This window comes from Haematobia irritans, chromosome 1 (genome assembly GCF_050003625.1).
Source record: "Haematobia irritans isolate KBUSLIRL chromosome 1, ASM5000362v1, whole genome shotgun sequence".
In the NCBI taxonomy this organism is placed as follows: Eukaryota; Metazoa; Arthropoda; class Insecta; order Diptera; family Muscidae; genus Haematobia; species Haematobia irritans.
In genome coordinates this window covers 242,252,515-242,272,189 of record NC_134397.1, presented here as the reverse complement: position 1 = coordinate 242,272,189, position 19,675 = coordinate 242,252,515, and the positions used below count along the sequence as shown (strand labels likewise).

The following is a 19,675-nucleotide window of genomic DNA, read 5'->3' as shown; positions in this document are numbered from 1 at the left end:
TCCTTAGTTTTTATTTTATTTTATTCCTTTACTTTCCATTTCCATTTCCATTTTTATTTTAATTTCCTTTATTTTCTTTTATTTAATTTTAAATTAGTTTATTTTAATTTAATTTATTTTATTTAGAAATATTAAAATATAGGAAGCCTATTAGGCTTTTTTCTTTAGAAGAAAATTAGTTTTTCAACCACCAAAATTTGATATAAAACCTCAAAATAAAATTTTGTTGTTTTTAATTTGGTCGATTTTTGGTCGATTTTTTTTTTTAATTTGGTAGACTACTTTGTAGTTGTGAGGCACCCGTGCTTCTAATGTTTGGGATTTTCCTTAGAGTATAGTAATATGCAGCTCATATAACTCACATCTCACTCGATTGAAAATTTTAAACCTGGAGATGAGTTTATATGGTTGCTATAAAAGATCCAGTGTATTTTCGACCAAACATTACAAAAAGTTTGTTAATGGTGGATTATTCCCTCTCAGTAATGCTGGTGACATTTCTGAGTGTTTTAAAGTTTCTCAAAGTGGTTTCACCACAATGTGGACTCGGTTATAAAAAGAATTGAGATAAACATAGAATTGGGCACCACTTAGTGGTAAGAGAGAAGTTCACCACTCTGATATTGCAATGGACTGAACTAGACTATACACTATACCTAACCTAACATGAATCTAACCATAAATCACATAGTTTTAACCGCAAAAATGTTTGTCCACCACAAATATTAATTTTAGACCCTATAAAATAAATACCTAACGACTCAGAATTATCCTTGAGTCCATCTAGATCTTAGTGTCCATCTGTGTATATATTTGTTGTACGCAAATTAAGGTTGCAAATATTAACCGATTTTGATGAAATGTTGTAAAGTGTATGTTTTTAGTGCAGATTTAGATATAGCTCGCCCGATTTTCTCCAATTTTTACTTTATTTATTAACCGATTTTGCTCAAAGTTTGCGGGAGGTAATCTTCTATGGAATTAACTACACCTGCAAAAAAAAAACATAGAAATCGGCTCAGATTTAGATATTGCTTCCATATATATGCATCGCCCGATTTTCCCAAATTTGACCATAAACCCCTTATTTATTAATCGATCTTACTCAAAGTTGGCAAAATGTAATCTTGTGTAGAAGTACGAGGTTTGCTTTTAACATTTCATATTTATGTGATATAAAGCAAGTTACATTTTTTGATGTACACTTTTTAAAATATTGAGGACACATTTCTTTAAAACAATGAAATTTTAATAAAAATAATCTTTGCTTTAAAAATTTCATTAAATTTAGTACACAATTTTTGTAAATTTGCGTCCCTCCGTTGCATGTCTCTAAACTAAAGGAAATTTTCCTTAAAGTAAAGAAACACATTTTTTATTTAAAAAAATCGTAATTAAATTAACTGATAGAATAAAATTTTTTTTGATGATTTAGCATAAAGTTATTTTGGAATCAAGAAGTATCTGTTATAACTTAGATTTTCAAACTGACATTTGTTTGTACGTGAGTATCTTTATTAATATACCGTGAAAAGAGAATGAAAATTCGATAAATGAGATATGTATCATAATTTTAATTTTTTTGATCCTAGATTTAAACCCAAATAGATCGCCAAAAATGTCTTTATTTTAAAGAAGCCGCATCTTTGGCTCGAAATCAGTACCAAAATCTTAAATGGAATGTCAAAATCGTTGGATCCAAGTAAACTTTTTCTGAGCGCAGTTGAGAGATTGCAATACTAGGGTTGCCCAATCTCGCCAAATAAATGGCAACTCTCGTATAATTATAATGGCAAATGGGCCATATCGGACCACTTTTACATATAGCCCCCATATAAACCGACCCCCGGATTTGGCTTGCTTTGGCTTCATCCGATCCGGTTGAAATTCAGTACGTGGTGTTAGTTTATGACGTCTAATACCCATGCAAAAATTGGTCCATAATTATATATAGCGCCCATATAAACCGATCCCCAAATTTGGCTTGCGGAGCCTCTTATAGAAGCAAATTTCATCCGAGCTGGTTGAAATTAGGTATGTGGTGTTAGTATATGGTCTCTAATAACCATGCACAAATTGGTTCATATCGGTCCATAATTTTATATGTAGCCCCCCAGATTTGGCTTGCGGAGCCTCTTGGTGGAGCAAATTTAATCCAATCCGGTTGAAATTTGGTACGTGGTGTTAGTATATGGTCTCTAACAACCATGCAAAAATTGGTCCATATCGGTGCATAATTATATGTAGACCTTATATAAACCGATCCCCAGATTTGCCTTGCGGAGCCTCTTAGAGAAGCAAATTCCATCCGATCCAGTTGAAATTAGGTATGTGGTATTAGTATATGGTCTCTAACAACCATGCAAAAATTGGTCCATATCGGTGCATAATTATGTATAGCCCCCATATAAATCGATCCCCAGATTTAATCTCCGGAGCCTCTTGGAGGAGCAAAATTCATATGGTCTCTAACAACCATGCAAAAATAGGTCCATATCGGTCCATAATTATATATAGACCCTATATAAATCGATCCCCAGATTTGACTTTCGGAACCTCTTGGAGGACTAAACTTCCGATTCGGTTGAAATTTGGTACATTGCACTAGTATATGGCCGCTAACAGCCATGCAAAAATTGGTCCTATCGGTTTATAGCTATATTTAGCCGATGGCCAATCAAACAAAAATTGGTCCATATCGCCAAAAATAATCTACCAAAATTTTATTTCTATAGAAAATTTTGTCAAAATTTTATTACTATAGAAAGTTTTGTCAAAATTTTATTTATTTAATTTTGATTGTTGATTGAAAACCAAAAATTTTATTTCTGTAGAAAATTTTGATCAAAATTTTATTTTTATAGAAAATTTTGTCAAAATTTTATTGCTATAGAAAATTTTGTAAAAAAATTATTTTTATAGAAAATTTTATCAAAATTTTATTTTTATAGAAAATTTTGTCAAAATTTTATTGCTATAGAAAATGTTGTCAAATATTTATTGCTATAGAAAATTTTGTCAAATTTTTTTTTGTAGAAAATTTTATCAAAATTTTATTTTGATAGAAAATTTTGTCACAATTTTATTTCCATAGAAAATTTTATCAAAATTTTATTTCTATAGAAAATTTTGTCAACATTTTATTTCTATAGAAAATTTTGACAAAATTTTATTTCTATAGAAAATTTTGCCAAAATTTTAGTTTATAGAAAATTTTGCCAAAATTTCATTTCTATAGAAAATTTTATCAAAATTTTATTTTTATAGAAAATGTTGTCAAAATTTTATTTCTATAGAAAATTTTATAAAAATTTTATTTTTATAGAAAATTTTGTCAAAATTTTATTTCCATAGAAAATTTTGTCAAAATTTTATTTCTATAGAAAATTTTGTCAAAATTTTATTTCTATAGAAAATTTTGTCAAAATTTTATTTCCATAGAAAATTTTGTCAAAATTTTATTTCTATAGAAAATTTTGTCAAAATTTTATTTCTATAGAAAATCTTGTCGCATTTAATCGACATTTTTTGTTTAATACAGTATATACGGCCGTATATACTTGTTTTTATTAAATTTAGAACACAAATTTTGAAAAATTTTGTTCCTCTCTTTTGACCCTTTACCTACACACAAAAAAAAATTTTCTGATTCAATCACGAAATTAATTGATCCAATTAATTTTTAATTGAAATGTCTTCAATCACAGAAATGATAGTATCAATTAAAAAATTAATTGAAGGTCAATTAAAAAGTTAATTGATCCAATTAAAAAATTAATTGATACTATTATTTTTGTGATTGATTTTTGTTTCAATTAAAAAATTTTTTGAATCAATTAAATTTTTAATTGAATATTTTTTAAAACTCAATTAAAATTTTAATTGGAAAAATTTTCGTGAAATTTTTTTGTGTGTAAGGCAAATTTTCCTTAAAGTAAAAAAATTTGTTTAGTTTAAAGAAATTATCCTTAAATTAAGTGAAATATTGAATCTTTAGATTGAAGACAAACCCTTTTTTTGAGGGTTTTGTATCTTTGGTTTAAAGATTTTTGGAATTAAGAAACCCATTTTTTCTTTGTAGTCTGAAGGAAAAAATTGGAGTTCAAAATTTCAGGAATGCCATACGAAGTTCAAGATGGGCGCCTTTGTAGTAAAATTTATAAATTTAAAGAAATAATGAACTATTTTGTGAGAAGTTAGTAAATCTATATGCTTCATTTGTGTATAATTTTTCCCGATTTTTAGTTCATTTAACTAACATACCCAAAAAATTATTAGAGTAAAGGAAACTTTCTCCATACATAATATTTCCATGAACTCAAATAAAGTTAAATTGGCTTTAGTGATATTCACTTTTTTTTTGAGTGTAAATAATATTTATTTAAAGGTGAGTATTAAGTTCGAGTTTAGCCGCTAAATTTCACTAAAGTGAAAACTAAATCAGTAAAAAAAACATAAAATTATACATATTTGTTGCAGATTTCATTATAACTTGATGGGGAATATCCCAAAGCAAATGTTCACAAAGTTTGTATTCCTTAAAATGGATTATTAAAGAAAAGTAATTATTAAAAAAAAAATGACGATTTTAGCGGCTAAACTCGAACTTAATACCCACCTTAATTATATAAATAATTTTAATATTATTGATCCTAGATTTAAAGCTACATAAATTCCTACAAAAATGTCTTTATTTTAAAGAAGGCCGAATCAATACCAAAATCCTTAAGGGTTGGTCAAAATCTTTGAATCCAAGTAAAGTTTTCTTGAGTGTATCCGAACACTTTTATATGAATAAACTAACTTATAATCAATATTTTTGTCATCTCTGTACTCTTGTTTTTTTTTTTTGGTCTACAACATATTTGGGGTATGTAGAGATTTATAACAACGATTTTACTGCTGATACAATTTTCCGTTCTGTTGTGAAAAGTAGTCTGAAAAAAATGCGATATCTGTGTTTTAGCAAAGACTTACATCAATGACATACTACCACTCAACCATGCCAAGCCATTCATTCCCTCGTCCATCCATACGTTGATACTCTGTCTAGTTTACCGGAATGCATTCATATAAGGGGGTGAATTACACATCCATAGAGTCTGAGAAATAGGACGGACATAGTACTTCGAACCAGACTAACGGCGGCTAGGCATATACACTCGAACTGCTGGGGTTTGGTGACAAACCAAAAAAAAAAATGTCAAGCACCAGACCGGGTTTTGTTTTTTTTTTATTTTGGGGGGGATGATAAGATACGACGAGCCTACTGTAGCGGTTGCTGCCAGTGGTTTTGGTGGTGATGACGTTAGAAATATTTATGGTGGTTGTTTTGTGCTCAAAATAGAAGTGTTGGTGACAATCAGTCCATCGGTATAGGGGGATCCAACCCAAACAATAGTTAATCACTCCTAATGTCTATTAGAAACGATAGAAATTATAGATTTTTATCGAATACATGCTTTGTTTAGGATAGCCGGCATTCCTATCCAGCCGGTTATTGTTATCGTCTACGTTATTTCAATACATACACTTGAATTAAAAGGATTATAAGCACTAAAGCTTAACATCTTAGCTAATAGTCCCTATATGAACCATTAAAAGGTCATCAATGAGGTCATTTGATGGGACTATGAATCGTATGTGATTTCAAAAGTATAAAAATATAGTATAGCCGGAGAGAAGTAACAACATTGAGCTAATCATATTCGAGAAAGAAAATATATTATTTGGGTTTTTTATCTTTGGTTTTAGTCCAGTTCGTGGCCATAAATAAAAAAAATATTTGTACAAAATTTATTTAGGCAAAGCCGACTATCGAAAACCTTTTTTCGGGAGGTGCGACTGTAATTCACTTCAGGTTTAGTGAATTACCCGAATTTATTCTGATAATTGGTTGATAGTTTCGCTGCAAGTAGAGGATGCTGGTAAGGAATGTGGCAATTCCGAAACGGCAGTCCATCCAACCATTTTGGAGTCTATAGGGCTTTGCCCAAATAAATTTGGCAAATATATTTTTTCTCTGTTGGTTAAGCTACTCTTGGGAGCCACCGTGGTGCAATGGTTACACTCAAAAAATGTTTACTTGGATCGAAAAATGTTGACCTTCCTTTAAGGATTTTGGTATTGATTCCGAGCCAAAGATGCGGGCTCTTTAAAATAAGGAATTTTTTTTGTAACCTATCTGGCTTTAAATCTAGGACCTATAAAATTAAAATTAGGATACAGATCTCATTTATCGAATTTTCATTCTATTTTTCCGGCATATTAATAAAGCTATTCCCGTACCAACAAATGCCAGTTAAAAAATCCAAAATTAAAGTAAAAAATTTTATCTTAATTCCAAAAAAACTTTAAACCAAAGATGCTAAATCCTCAAAATAAGACTTAGCCTATATTTGAGTCGTTTTTATCTTAAATCTAAAGATTCAATATTTCAGTTAATTTATGGACGATTTCTTTAAATCAAAAATATAGTTCTTTACTTTAAAGAAATTTTGCCCTAGTTTAAAGACATGGAACTTTAACAAAGGGACGCAAATTTTCAAAATGTGTGTTCTAAATTTAATGAAACACATTTTTGAAGTAAAGATTATAATCTTTCTATTAATTAAAATTTCATTATTTTAAAGAAATTTGTCCTTAATAGTGTGTAAATTGCGCATCCTAAAATTGAGGTTGCGTAATCTTTAATATCACGTAAATATTTTTTTCAGTGTAGCATGCCCGCCTTGCATACACAAGGTTGTGGGTTCGATTCCTGCTTCGACCGAACACCAAAAAGTTTTTCAGGGGTGGATTATCCCACCTCAGTAATACTTTTGACATTTCTGAGTGTTTCAAAGTTTCTCTAAGTGGTTTCACTACAATGTGGAACGCCGTTCGGACTCGGCTATAAAAATTGTCATTGTCATTGAGCTTAACATGGAATCGGGCAGTGCTCAGTGATAAGAGAGAAGTTCACCAATGTGGTATCACAATGGACTGAATAGTCTAAGTGAGCCTGATACATCGGGCTGCCACCTAACCTAACCTAAGCTACTCTTGTGGTTTAGTAAACGTAATGGTTTTAAGCTGAATTCAAAACAAGTATATACGGCCGTAAGTTCGGCCAGGCCGAATCTTATGTACCCTCCACCATGGATTGCGTAGAAACTTCTATGAAAGACTGTCATCCACAAATTTCAACTCACTCGGATGAAATTTGCTCCTCCAAGAGGCTCCAAAATCAAATCGCGGGATCGATTATGGACTGATATGGACCACTTTTGGCATGGTTGTTAAATATCATATAATATCACCACGTACCAAATTTCAACCAGATCGGATGAATTTTGCTTCTCCAAACAGCACCGGAGGTCAAATCTGGCGATCGGTTTATATGGGAGCTATATATAATTATGGACTGATAGGAACCAACTCCTGCATGGTTGTTGGATACCATATACTAACATCACGTACCAAATTTTAACCAAATGGGAAGAATTTTGCTCCTCCAAGAGGCTCCGGAGGTCAAATCTGGAGAATGTTTTATATGTGGGCTATATATAATTATGAACCGATGTGGACCAATTTTTGCATGGTTGTTAGAGACCATATACCAACATCATGTACCAAATTTCAGCCGAATCGGATGAAATTTGCTTCTCTTTGAGGCTCCGCAAGCCAGATCTGGGGATCGGTTTATATGGGGGCTATATATAATTATGGACCGATGTGAACCAATTTTTGCATGGTTATTAGAGACCATATACCAACACCATGTACCAAATTTCAGCCGGATCGGATGAAATTTGCTTCTCTTTTAGGTTCCGCAAGCCAAATCTGGGGATCGTTTTATATGGGGGCTATATATAATTATGGACCGATGTAGACCAATTTTTGCATGGTTGTTAGAGACCATATACCAACACCATGTACCAAATTTCAGCCGGATCGGATGAAATATGCTTCTGTTAGAGGCTCCACAAGCCAAATCTGAGGGGCCCTTTATATGGGGGCTATACCTAAAAGTGGACCGATATGGCCCATTTGCAATACCATCCGACCTACATCAATAACAACTACTAGTGCCAAGTTTCAAGTCGATAGCTTGTTTCGTTCGGAAGTTAGCGTGATTTCAACAGACGGACGGACGGACGGACATGCTCAGATCGACTCAGAATTTCACCACGACCCACAATATATATACTTTATGGGGTCTTAGAGCAATATTTCGATGTGTTACAAACGGAATGACAAAGTTAATATACCCCCCATCCTATGGTGGAGGGTATAACAACATAAATGAAAAATAAAAACTGCAGATTTTTTCATTGGAGGTTTATTTTATTAAAACCAATATTTCGATTTGGCATCAATCTTCATCAGACCATGTAATTTCAAATAAAACGAGAATAAATTGCACTTTGCTGTTTTGTTTCTGGTTTCAATCACAACGCACAGTGCTGCGATCCCATAAAACGAATGGACACGAAAAAAGGGGTAAAGCAAAATTTTTGGAGACTTTTTAATGGCCAAAATGGAGAAAAATGCAAAGATTGGTTCCCATCGGCCAACTTCTTAACGTACCTCACACTGAAAAAAATATTGACATAATGTGAAAGATTCTCAACCTAAATTGTAGGATAGATAAAGATATTTTATTTTAAAGGAAGTTCATAATCTTAGCTTGACGAATTGTTTTCATAAAATTTTTAGATATGAATCTTTGACATTTACGTCCCTCTATTTGAAATAAGTCAAATCTCGCTTAAAGTATCGAAAAACATTTTTGATTTAAAGAAATAATATTTAAATTAAGATTTCTCAACCTATATTTTAGGATAGACAATTTAGAAAATATTAAGGACTAAATTCTTTAAAATAAACAAGTTTTAATTTAAAGGAAGGTTACAATCTTTGCTTGAAAATTTGTTTTCATTAAATTTAGGATATGAACATTTTACAATTATGTCCATCTGTTAAAGTCATATGTCTTTGAAATAAGGTAAATTTCCTTTATTAAATAATAAATAATGATTGATCAGCCTAAATTTTAGGATAGACAATTTATAAAATACTGAGGACAAAACTCCTTTAAAATAAAGAAATTTTCATTTAAAGGAAGCTTATAATCTTAGCTTGAAGAATTGTTCACTTTAAATTTTTAGATATAAATCTTTGAAATTTGCGTCCCTCTATTAAAATCGTATGTCTTTGAAATAAGGCAAACTTCCCTTAAAGTAACGAAAAACATTTTTGATTTAAAGAAATAATATTTAAATTATGATTGAACTCCTTATATTTTAGGATGGACAATTTATAAAAGTTAAACTTTGCTTAAAAATTGTTTTCATTAAAATTAGTTTACGAATATTTGAAATTTACGTAAAGTCGTATGTCTTTGAATTACGGCAAATTTCCAAATAATATCTTCGTGAGTGTGCGTGAATAACGAATCTCGGAAAAACACGCTCACGAAAATAATCCCGCTTACGAACATAAAATGCTTACGAGTTGAATTCGTTTATAATTTTAGTGACGTCCTAGGTGTTAAGAGTTTTATAACGCTCTCGATTTTAATTATACTCATGTTATCACTCAGGTTCTATTGGTAAATTAGTCATAAAATTATTCGTGAATCACGAGGTTTTTCGTGAGTCACGACATTTTTCGTGAGTCACGATATTTTTAGTGATTCAAGACATTTAAAAGATTTTCGTGCGTAAGTGCAAATTTTCTTTTCGTGAGCGTGAGTCCTACCAAAAAATATCGTGCGTGAGTGTGCGTGAATAAGATTTCTCCGTCGTGAGTGTGCGTGAGCAAAATATTACTCACGTACACACCTCTAACCTGTAGCTCTTACATAAATCTACTATTTTCAGAAATTTGGCTTTATTACCCACACTAATTGAGCGATTTCATCTTTTTATACACTAAACCACCCTGACCACTAGTCACTAGTAATAAGTTTGATCGGCCAAAAAATGCGCCTACCAGAAATATTGATTTTTTATTTATTTTATTTATTTATAAATTTGATTTGTCCTAGCACAACAAGATTTTATATCTTATAAGTTACAGTACTAGGTAAAAATAATGTTATTTTCGCATCACAGTCTGATAATTAACATTGTAATTGAAAGAAAAAAAATATAATAATAAAAAAAAATGTATAAATATAATATAATAATTGTAAAATATGATTGAAAAAACAAAAAAAAAGTAGAAAAGAAAGCATTTAAGAATAGTAAGGTAGATAAGTAGATGGTACAAAACAAAAATGCTTACAATTGTTAAAATTAATAATGAATTTATATATGGATAATAAGTAAAAAATTAAAGAAAATTAAAAAAAAGTTTACTTAAACTTGGTTATTAAAAAATGATTGAAGTGTTTTCTTAAATTGAAATGCGTTGCTTATTAACTGAATATGGGTAGGAAGATTGTTCCAAAGACGTATTGCGCAGATCAGGAATTGATTCTCAGATGCAGCATATTTATAGCGAAGTTGAGTGATCCTCTTCCCTCGATTTGATCGAGAAAATTGAAGTCTATCATACAGATATGTTGGTTCACCAGTATAAATAATTTTCTGGAAAAATACAAGACATTTGAAATTTAAAAAGCTGTCGAAAGTCATGTTGAATAGTTGGTAGGCAAATGTAGAAATTCGGTTATAGCGTTTTTTATTGAATACATATCTTGCAATATTGTTATAAGCTACTCTTAGCTTTTGCTTATCAGCGCTGCTACAGTTTCCAAATATTTCAACTCCATACAGAAGAACAGGAATAAGATACGTTTTGGATAGAAGCATTCGAATATGATGTGGTGTTGATGATTGCACAGTCCACAAGTTACGCAACATTCCGTAGGTTTTAGCAATATTGCTTTGAATATGGTTAGTCCAAGTTAGATGCTCATTAAAAGTAACTCCCAGATTTGTTGCAGATTGAACAGTGTTTATCACCTCATTATTAATATATATCGGAAGTTGCTTGTTTATCTTGACATTTTTCTTGTAAATAAACAAGCATTTCGATTTGGTGGGATTGATCATAAGTTCATTCGTTAGTGCCCAATTATTTATTCTTTCCAAGTCCTTATTAATTTCTACGATGCATACTGGCAGTTTATTAACAAATGTACTAGCATAAACTTGAACATCATCAGCATATAGGTGGACTTTGCAATACCGTAAAACTGCAGGTAGATCATTTACATACAAGCAAAATAATAGCGGACCAAGCAATGATCCCTGTGGGACACCTTTGTTGATATTCAGCGCTCTAGATTTTTGATTACAGTGATAAACAGATTGTGTTCTGCCGCTTAAGTACGAAGAAAGAAGCCTGCAGGCAGAGTCAGAAAAGTAAAACATTTGTTTTAATTTTCGTGTTAAGATTCCATGGTTCACAGTGTCGAACGCCTTACTATGATCAAGCAGTACAAGTACAGATACCATGTTTTCATCCAGTTTTGATCTCAGATACTCAATTACATCCGTAAGCACGGTGATACAACTTCTTTGAGGTCTGAATCCTGATTGTTTCTCTGTTAGAAGGTTGTGCGATTTAATATATGTGTTCATTTGATTGCACATAATACGTTCCAGAACTTTCGACAGATATGGCAGTATGGCTATGGGACGAAATTCATTTGATTTAGGCTTAGGTAAAGGAATAATTTTGGTAAATTTCCATGACTTGGGGAAAACAGATTTTGTGAGAATTGTATTAAAAATGAAAGTGAAATACGGCAGGCACTTTGGAAGCAATAATTTAATGAATTTTGGACTTAGTTCGTCTGTTCCTTCAGCATTTGATTTTATAGATAGGAAACATTTCAGGACTTCACATTGTTCAACACAGTTAAAATTGAATTCGATATTAGAATCATCATAATTTGATGTTATAATCGGGTATGCTAAATCATTTGACGCATTAGTAGACCCCATAAAATATATACCGATCGACTCAGAATCACCTCCTGAGTCGATCTAGCGCTTGGTGTCCGTCCGTCTGTCCATGTATTTGTTGTTCACAGGATTCCGGTCGCAATTATTAACGGATTTGGATGAAATTTGGTACAGGGTGTTTTTTGGGCACAAGGACGAACGCTATTGCATTTGGAAGAAATCGGATCAAATTTAGATAAAGCTCCCATATATATGTATCGCCCGATTTTGACAAATGGAGTCATGTTGCGCTTTTTTACAAACCGATCGTCATCAAATTTTGCACATAAAGGGTGATACGGTAAAAATTTGGTCAAGGAAAAACGCGTGTAAATCGGTGAAATCGTTTATTTAAAAAATCAAATTAAATTTCTTTTTCAAGTTCAATTAGTATAAAATTCAGGAAAAATATTCAGTTAGGTTTTCGCTTTTCCAAATCCGAATTGCCGGGCCTCACGCTTGACACCTGCCATCAGATTTTGTACAGCCACCTTGTCCCCCTTCTTCGCCGCAGAAAGCCAGTTTGCCTTGAACTGCTGCTCGTCCTTAGCAGTTTTTTTTTTGTCTTCTTTAGGTTCCGCTTGACAATAGCCCAGTATTTCTCAATTGGGCGGAGCTCTGGCGTGTTGGGAGGGTTCTTGTCCTTGGGAACGACCTGCACGTTGTTGGCGGCGTACCACTCCATGGCCTTTTTACCGTAATGGCAAGATGCCAAATCCGGCCAAAACAGTACGGAACAACCGTGTTTCTTCAGGAAAGGCAGCAGACGATTATTCAAACACTCTTTCACGTAAATTTATTGGTTGACAGTCCCGGAAGGCAGGTACAGATGGTTTGCCAAACCAGATATTTCTTTGCGAACTTTGAGAGTTTTATGTGCTTGAAAATATCTGCTACCTTTCCCCTTCCTTTTGCCGTATAAAACTCCTGTCCCGGAAGCTGCTTGTAGCCGGCTTTGACGTAGGTTTCGTCGTCCATTACCACGCAGTCAAACTTCGTCAGCATCGTCGTGTACAGCCTCCGGGATCGCGCTTTGGCCGTCGTATTTTGTTTATCATCGCAATTTGGAGTCACTACCTTCTTGTAAGTCGATAGTCCGGCTCGTTTTTTGGCTCGATGCACGGTTGTAGACGATACACCCAGCTAATTTGCGGCATCTCGGAGAGAGAGGTTAGGGTTTCGCTTGAAACTACCGGCAAATCTCTTTGTCGTCTCAGCGGCTTCCGGTTTTCGATTTCCCCCCAATCCAGACTTCCTGGCTGTCGACAAATGTTCCCCAAACACTTTAATTACATTTGTAACGGTTGATTTGGCAACTTTTAGCGATTTTGCCAGCTTTGCGTGCGAGTAGCTCGGATTTTTGACTTTTAGCTCTGCTATTTCACAATAACAAATATGGGTTAAGTGAGACTTTCATAAAGAAATTAATTTTTTAGCGACTAATGACACATCCAAAAATTCTTAATCTAAATTTTTGTTATACCTTATTGTTCCAAGAATATATAAAAAATATGCAAACGTATATAAATTCTTTTATTCGAAAAAATATAATACATTGAAAAAAAAAATTGCGGAAATTTTCTGCATTTTTTTATTTCCAGAGGCTACAGCAAGCAAACGGCTCAATAAATTTCACGTTTTGAATTTTTTATTATTTGCTAGAGCATTTAGCTCAAAGATTGCGCTTTTAGATATTTCTTTCATTTATTAATAAATTATTTAAAATTTTGTTTGTACGTATACCTTTAAAATTTTCGAAAATTGCCAAAATCCTGACTTCAACCGCGTTGAGCAACTTTTTGGCAAAAGTTTTTCAAAATCTTTTTTCATAGCTCTTATTACAATCATTGAGAGATTCTAAAACTGTAAGTGCTCATTAAAAAATGTGAACTTTGGAAATCTGGACAGGTCTACTACACACAAACACCTTCAAAATGAGGGGTTTTTTAAATGCAAAATTGAAAGAAATACGTCAAGTTTATATTGACCTAATTTTGACCGTATCACCCTTTAGTAAACTTTTGCATCACACATTAAGTCTGCAAAATTTCATCGAAATCGGTTCAGATTTAGATATAACTCCCATATATATGTATCGCCCGATTTTCCCAAATTTGGCCATAAAAACCTTATTTATTAAGCGATCTTACTGAAACTTGGTTTACTCTAATCTTTTATAGTACTGACAATATGTGCCAAAAATAATCGAAATCGGTTCAGATTTAGATACAGCTCCCATATATATGTATCGCCCGATTTTGCCAAATTTGGCCGTAAAACCCTTATTTATCAACCGATCGTAACCAAGGTTGGCTAAATGTAATCTTCTATAGCACTAACTGTATGTGCAAAATTTCATCGAAATCGGTTCAAATGTAGACATAGCTCCCATGTATATGTATCGCTCGATTTTGAAAAATTTGCCCCCAATAACCTTATTTTTGACCATAGGGGCCTCATCTATTAACTGATCGTACTCAAATTTTACACAATGTGATCTTCTGTGGTATCAATCATACCTGCAAAATATTACACAAATTGGTTCAGATTTAGATATAGGTCCCATATATATGCATCGCTCGATTTTGTCATATTTGGCCATAATACTCTTATTTATTAACCTATGTTATTCAAATTTCAAATTTTGTTGTACTAGCTGATCGTATTTAGACTTACATGTAGCTCTTACATATATATATTGCCCTATTTGCAGAAATTTGTATTTATTACCCACAACTAATTGACCGATTTCCTCCTTTTTAATAATGGACTCAATATTAGTGACATACTAACTCTTTTGGTGCAAAATAAACTATAGCTCCTAATATTAGACATTTCTCCTCAGATTGTGACAAGACACCCATAAACATGTACCCCCCTTTATGTTCTCCAAAACCTATACCAATGATACCCCACAAATGCTTATGTTTACTAATTCAGTAGGGGTGGTTTAGGGTATGATATAGTCGGCCCCGCCCGACTTTCTACTTTACTCACTTGTTTAATAATGGACTCAATGTTAGTGGCATACTAACTCTGTAGGTTCAGAATCAACTATAGCTCCTAATATCAGACAATTCTGTTCAGATTGTGATAAAACTCATGTACCCCTTAATGGGGTATGATATAGTCGGCCCCGTCCGACTTTCTGCTGTACTCACTTGTTTTTTATTAAAATTTATATTTTTGCACTTAAAAATATTGTGTTAAAAAAATCGATATACAGATATTTGCATCTTTAAATGATTTTCTACATTATAGTCTAACAATTCTAATCCATGGCGAGCGATTTGAAATGTTAGCCATTGTATTAAGGTTTTTGCTGACATAGATCCCTATCGTTGATATTCGAGATGACATTTCGCAACCCCCCTGTGTTTCTTAAGAACATTCCAAATGTCCAATAATACTTTTAATATTTATCTGCAATAATATTATGTATACTCTTAAATAAAATCCTTACGCTTGAACAAACATACAAATAATATATTTTTTTTATGTTTAAATTATTGCTTATTCCATCAACATTATCATCATTATCGGCATCAGCATCAACATCACATGCAATGCAATGGGTGATGTGATGATATATATTTTATGTGAATTATCTCTCGTTTCATTTTTGTTTGCTTATACACTTAGCATACATTCGTAATGCGAAAAAAACATATAAAATCCGTATCCTTTGGATAAGGATTTTGAGTGTGTGTGTCTGTGTGTGTTTGCCATGTTTATGCACTTATGCAATCTTCGATAAAAGCGTAAACATTGTTGTTGTTTCTTCGAAATGCCATAAAGAATTTGTCAAAGAAACTCCCAGTACATGTGTCTGATGTCACTCATCGTTTCTATTGCCTAAGGAGATGATGCATCGAATGACCCAGATGATGTAATCCCCGTTTAGCTATAAAAAAAAAAGGCATTTGGCTTGAAGGGTGAGGGGTGGTGGTAAGCTACAACCCCACGCCTTTACATTTTCGTCTGTGTGTGTGTGTGTGCATCACTGAAAGGACATTGTTGAGCAAATGACAATTTTTGGGGGGGTTTTCAAGGAAATCGCTGCATATTATGAATGGTGAGGGTGGATAGTTAAAATTGGAATACAACTGTAGTTTTTTTTTCAGATAATAAAGTTTGTCTACAAAAAAATTTGTTCACTGATGAGGGATGGATTTTTCACATACTCCCAGGGATATTTTGTTCTTAGTATTATTTAAATTATATGTTTGTAGAAAAACGTAAATGTGTTTAATAACTTAGATCAAAGTGATAATATGCATGCTAGAAATATTATACAAGGTATCGATTAAGTCTTCTGGGCCGATCTATATCAACATAGATTGGCAAGGCTAATCACACTTATCCCCGAAGTTGCCCTCGCCATCATATTCCTGGTGCCATTTTTTAGTCGTCGATATTTTCGATTTTCGTCGCCCTTAAATCTAACGAGTTTAGTGATAAATTTTTAAGGAAGTTTTTGGTTTTTATAGGGTACAGTTATAGGAAAATTAAAATATAAATAAAATAAAATGGAAATTGCAAAGATTTAAATTAATTAATGCTTAAAAAGAATTAGTTCAAGAAATAGAAATCATTTATAGTTTGCATCCATTTTTTTGTCAAAATTCGTTTTTATTATTCAACATAATGCCCTTCAAGAGCGATACAACGATTATAACGACCTTCCAATTTGTTGATACCATTTTGGTAGTACTCCTTGGGTTTTGCCTCAAAATATGCCGCAGTTTCGGCGATCACCTCTTCATTGTAGTCAAATTTTTTCCCTGCGAGCATCCTTTTGAGGTCTGGGAACAAGAAAAAATCGCTGGGGGCCAGATCTGGAGAATATGGTGGGTGGGGAAGCAATTCGAAGCCCAATTCATGAATTTTTGCCATCGTTCTCAATGACTTGTGGCACGGTGCTTTGTCTTGGTGGAACAACACTTTTTTCTTCTTCATATGGGGCCGTTTTGCCGCGATTTTGACCTTCAAACGCTCCAATAACGCCATATAATAGTCACTGTTGATGGTTTTTCCCTTCTCAAGATAATTGATAAAAATTATTCCATGCGCGTCCCAAAAAACAGAAGCCATTACTTTGCCAGCGGACTTTTGAGTCTTTCCACGCTTCGGAGACGGTTCGCCGGTCGCTGTCCACTCAGCCGACTGTCGGTTGGACTCAGGAGTGTAGTGATGGAGCCATGTTTCATCCATTGTCACATATCGACGGAAAAACTCGGGTGTATTACGAGTTAACCGCTGCAAACACCGCTCAGAATCATCAACACGTTGTTGTTTTTGGTCAAATGTGAGCTCGCGCGGCACCCATTTTGCACAGAGCTTCCGCATATGCAAATATTGATGAATGATATGACCAACACATTCCTTTGATATCTTAAAGGTCTCTGCTATCTCGATCAACTTCATTTTACGGTCATTCAAAATCATTTTGTGGATTTTTTTTATGTTTTCGTCGGTAACCACCTCTTTCGGGCGTCCACTGCGTTCACCGTCCTCCGTGCTCATTTCACCACGCTTGAATTTTGCATATCAATCTATTATTGTTGATTTTCCTGGGGCAGAGTCCGGAAACTCATTATCAAGCCAAGTTTTTGCTTCCACCGTATTTTTTCCCTTCAGAAAACAGTTTTTTATCAAAACACGAAATTCCTTTTTTTCCATTTTTTTTCACAATAGCAAAAGTTGCTTCACAAAAGACGCTCTATCTCACAAACTAATTGACTTACAGACATCAAATTTTGACACGAATCATTTGAAGGTTGGTACTATATAAAAATAATATGCATTTAATACTAGCGACGCCATCTATGTGTCAGACCGGGGACTTATCAGCCAACCTGTTATAGCCGAGTCCGAACGGCGTTCCGCATTGCAGTGAAACCACTTAGAGAAGCTTTGAAACCCTCAGAAATGTCACCAGCATTACTGAGGTGGGATAAACCACCGCTGAAAAACTTTTTGGTGTTCGGTCGAAGCAGGAATCGAACCCACGATCTTGTGTATGCAAGGCGGGCATGCTAACCATTGCACCACGGTGGCTCACGGTAGGCCACAATTAAACCGATCTCGTGATTTGACCTCCGAAACCTCTTGGATATGTCCCTTTTTTCCGAATCCGGTGAAATTTTGTACTTATTAACTTACTAACTTAAAATTAGAAAGATAATATTACACAGAAAAAAATTAATTTGTCACGAAATTAATTGATACAATTTATTTTGTGATTCAATTAAATAAAAATTTTGGAACCAATATTTTTTTCAAATTCAATTTAATTGGAGAAATTTTGGTGATATTTTATGGTTTAAAACTATACATTGCCATTGGCAAATTTTACCACATCCTAATGTTGTTGGCAGTCTTTATTAGACTTTCCACCGTATCTATATGTATATGTTTACACTAAGACGTTCTTGAATACATTTCCGGCATTCATCAGGCATCCATATACAGATATTTACATTAAATGAAATTTAGTTTATTTTATATACTTATTTAAATTATTTTATGTTAATTATTTCTTTACAGATGTAGACATTATCTAGGATATGCAACATTGTGAAGACAATACATCAGAGGATCATATAAAATTTCTACCTACTGGCGTAGCTACATTCCATTCAATGTCCAAACTCGAATAAAATGAAATATATGACTCGATCCCATCAGCACTGATGTATGCTTTGGGTCAGCATTCCATATCCTATAACTGTGGCAGCTGCTGCAGCACATCATCATGTTCAACGGAACATCTAACATCTAAATGTACTCCTCCGAATATTTTCAATGGAATAGGAAAATTGCCACCATCTTCAATAGCACCACCACTCTCATCACATATTTTGCATTCGCATATACCACCACAACCAACAACAACAAAAACGACAACACCAACAACAACAACCGACATGTATCATTAATGCAGCAATCAAGATTGTGTACAACCGAAACGTGCCACAAATACGCCGTGTCGTCGTCATCACGTTACCAATACCACTAAATGCAGTGGAAGAAGAAGTTTACTCGATTGAAAGCAGCTACAGGACATTCGCGTGCGCGAAGAATGCTTTGTTGTGGACGAAGAAAGGTAAGAATATTACAGTGTATACGATGGATGTATTACCTACCCTCCATAGCCGGTATTGGGCTTTCAATGACCATCACACAAATTCATAAGGGTTCTTAAAGGGGACGAGGTGGAACATCCATGGATGAAAACATTTCCCACATACTTTATAGTTCCAATTCCCATATGAATGAGTTGAAATGGCTAGGAATGATATGAAAGTAGCTAGATTTGGGTAAATATTTTTGTGTCATCTATGCATGTATTTAGGCCTATTTTCTACATGTCGAGATTAAAATTACCATGATGAGTTGTAGGATAATAGAAATTCTTCTAAGCCCTGTGCATTTAGAGAAGCATATATGAGTGCATATTTGCCATGTTTATGGTCGCAGTTTTTGTAGGTGGAGTTATGTGGGCATTTAGTTTGGATGTTAAAGCTTTTCAATTGGGGTACACACTTTTGGTAGTTCTATAGGGATGACAATTGAGGCTAAAAAATATCTATAGAAATAAAAATTTGACAAAATTTTCTATAGAAATAAAATGTTGAAAAAAATTTTCTATACAAATAAAATTTTAACAAAATTTTCTATAGAAATAAAATTTGGACAAAAATTTCTATAGAAATAGAATTTTGACAAAA

The 19,675-nt window shown here is 33.3% G+C and overlaps 1 protein-coding gene across 2 annotated transcripts in view; it reads left to right on the top strand.

Moving 5' to 3' along the window:
* Positions 1 to 18,531: 18,531 nt before the first annotated feature.
* Positions 18,532 to 19,675, top strand: part of RhoGAP100F (Rho GTPase activating protein at 100F) — a 64,934-nt gene continuing 63,790 nt past the window's right edge. For both annotated transcript variants that reach the window (XM_075309887.1, XM_075309808.1), the window contains exon 1: positions 18,532 to 19,050. In XM_075309887.1, coding sequence (XP_075166002.1) covers positions 18,964 to 19,050 — 87 coding nt within the window. In that variant the 5' untranslated portion in view covers positions 18,532 to 18,963. The remainder of the gene's footprint in view (positions 19,051 to 19,675) is intronic.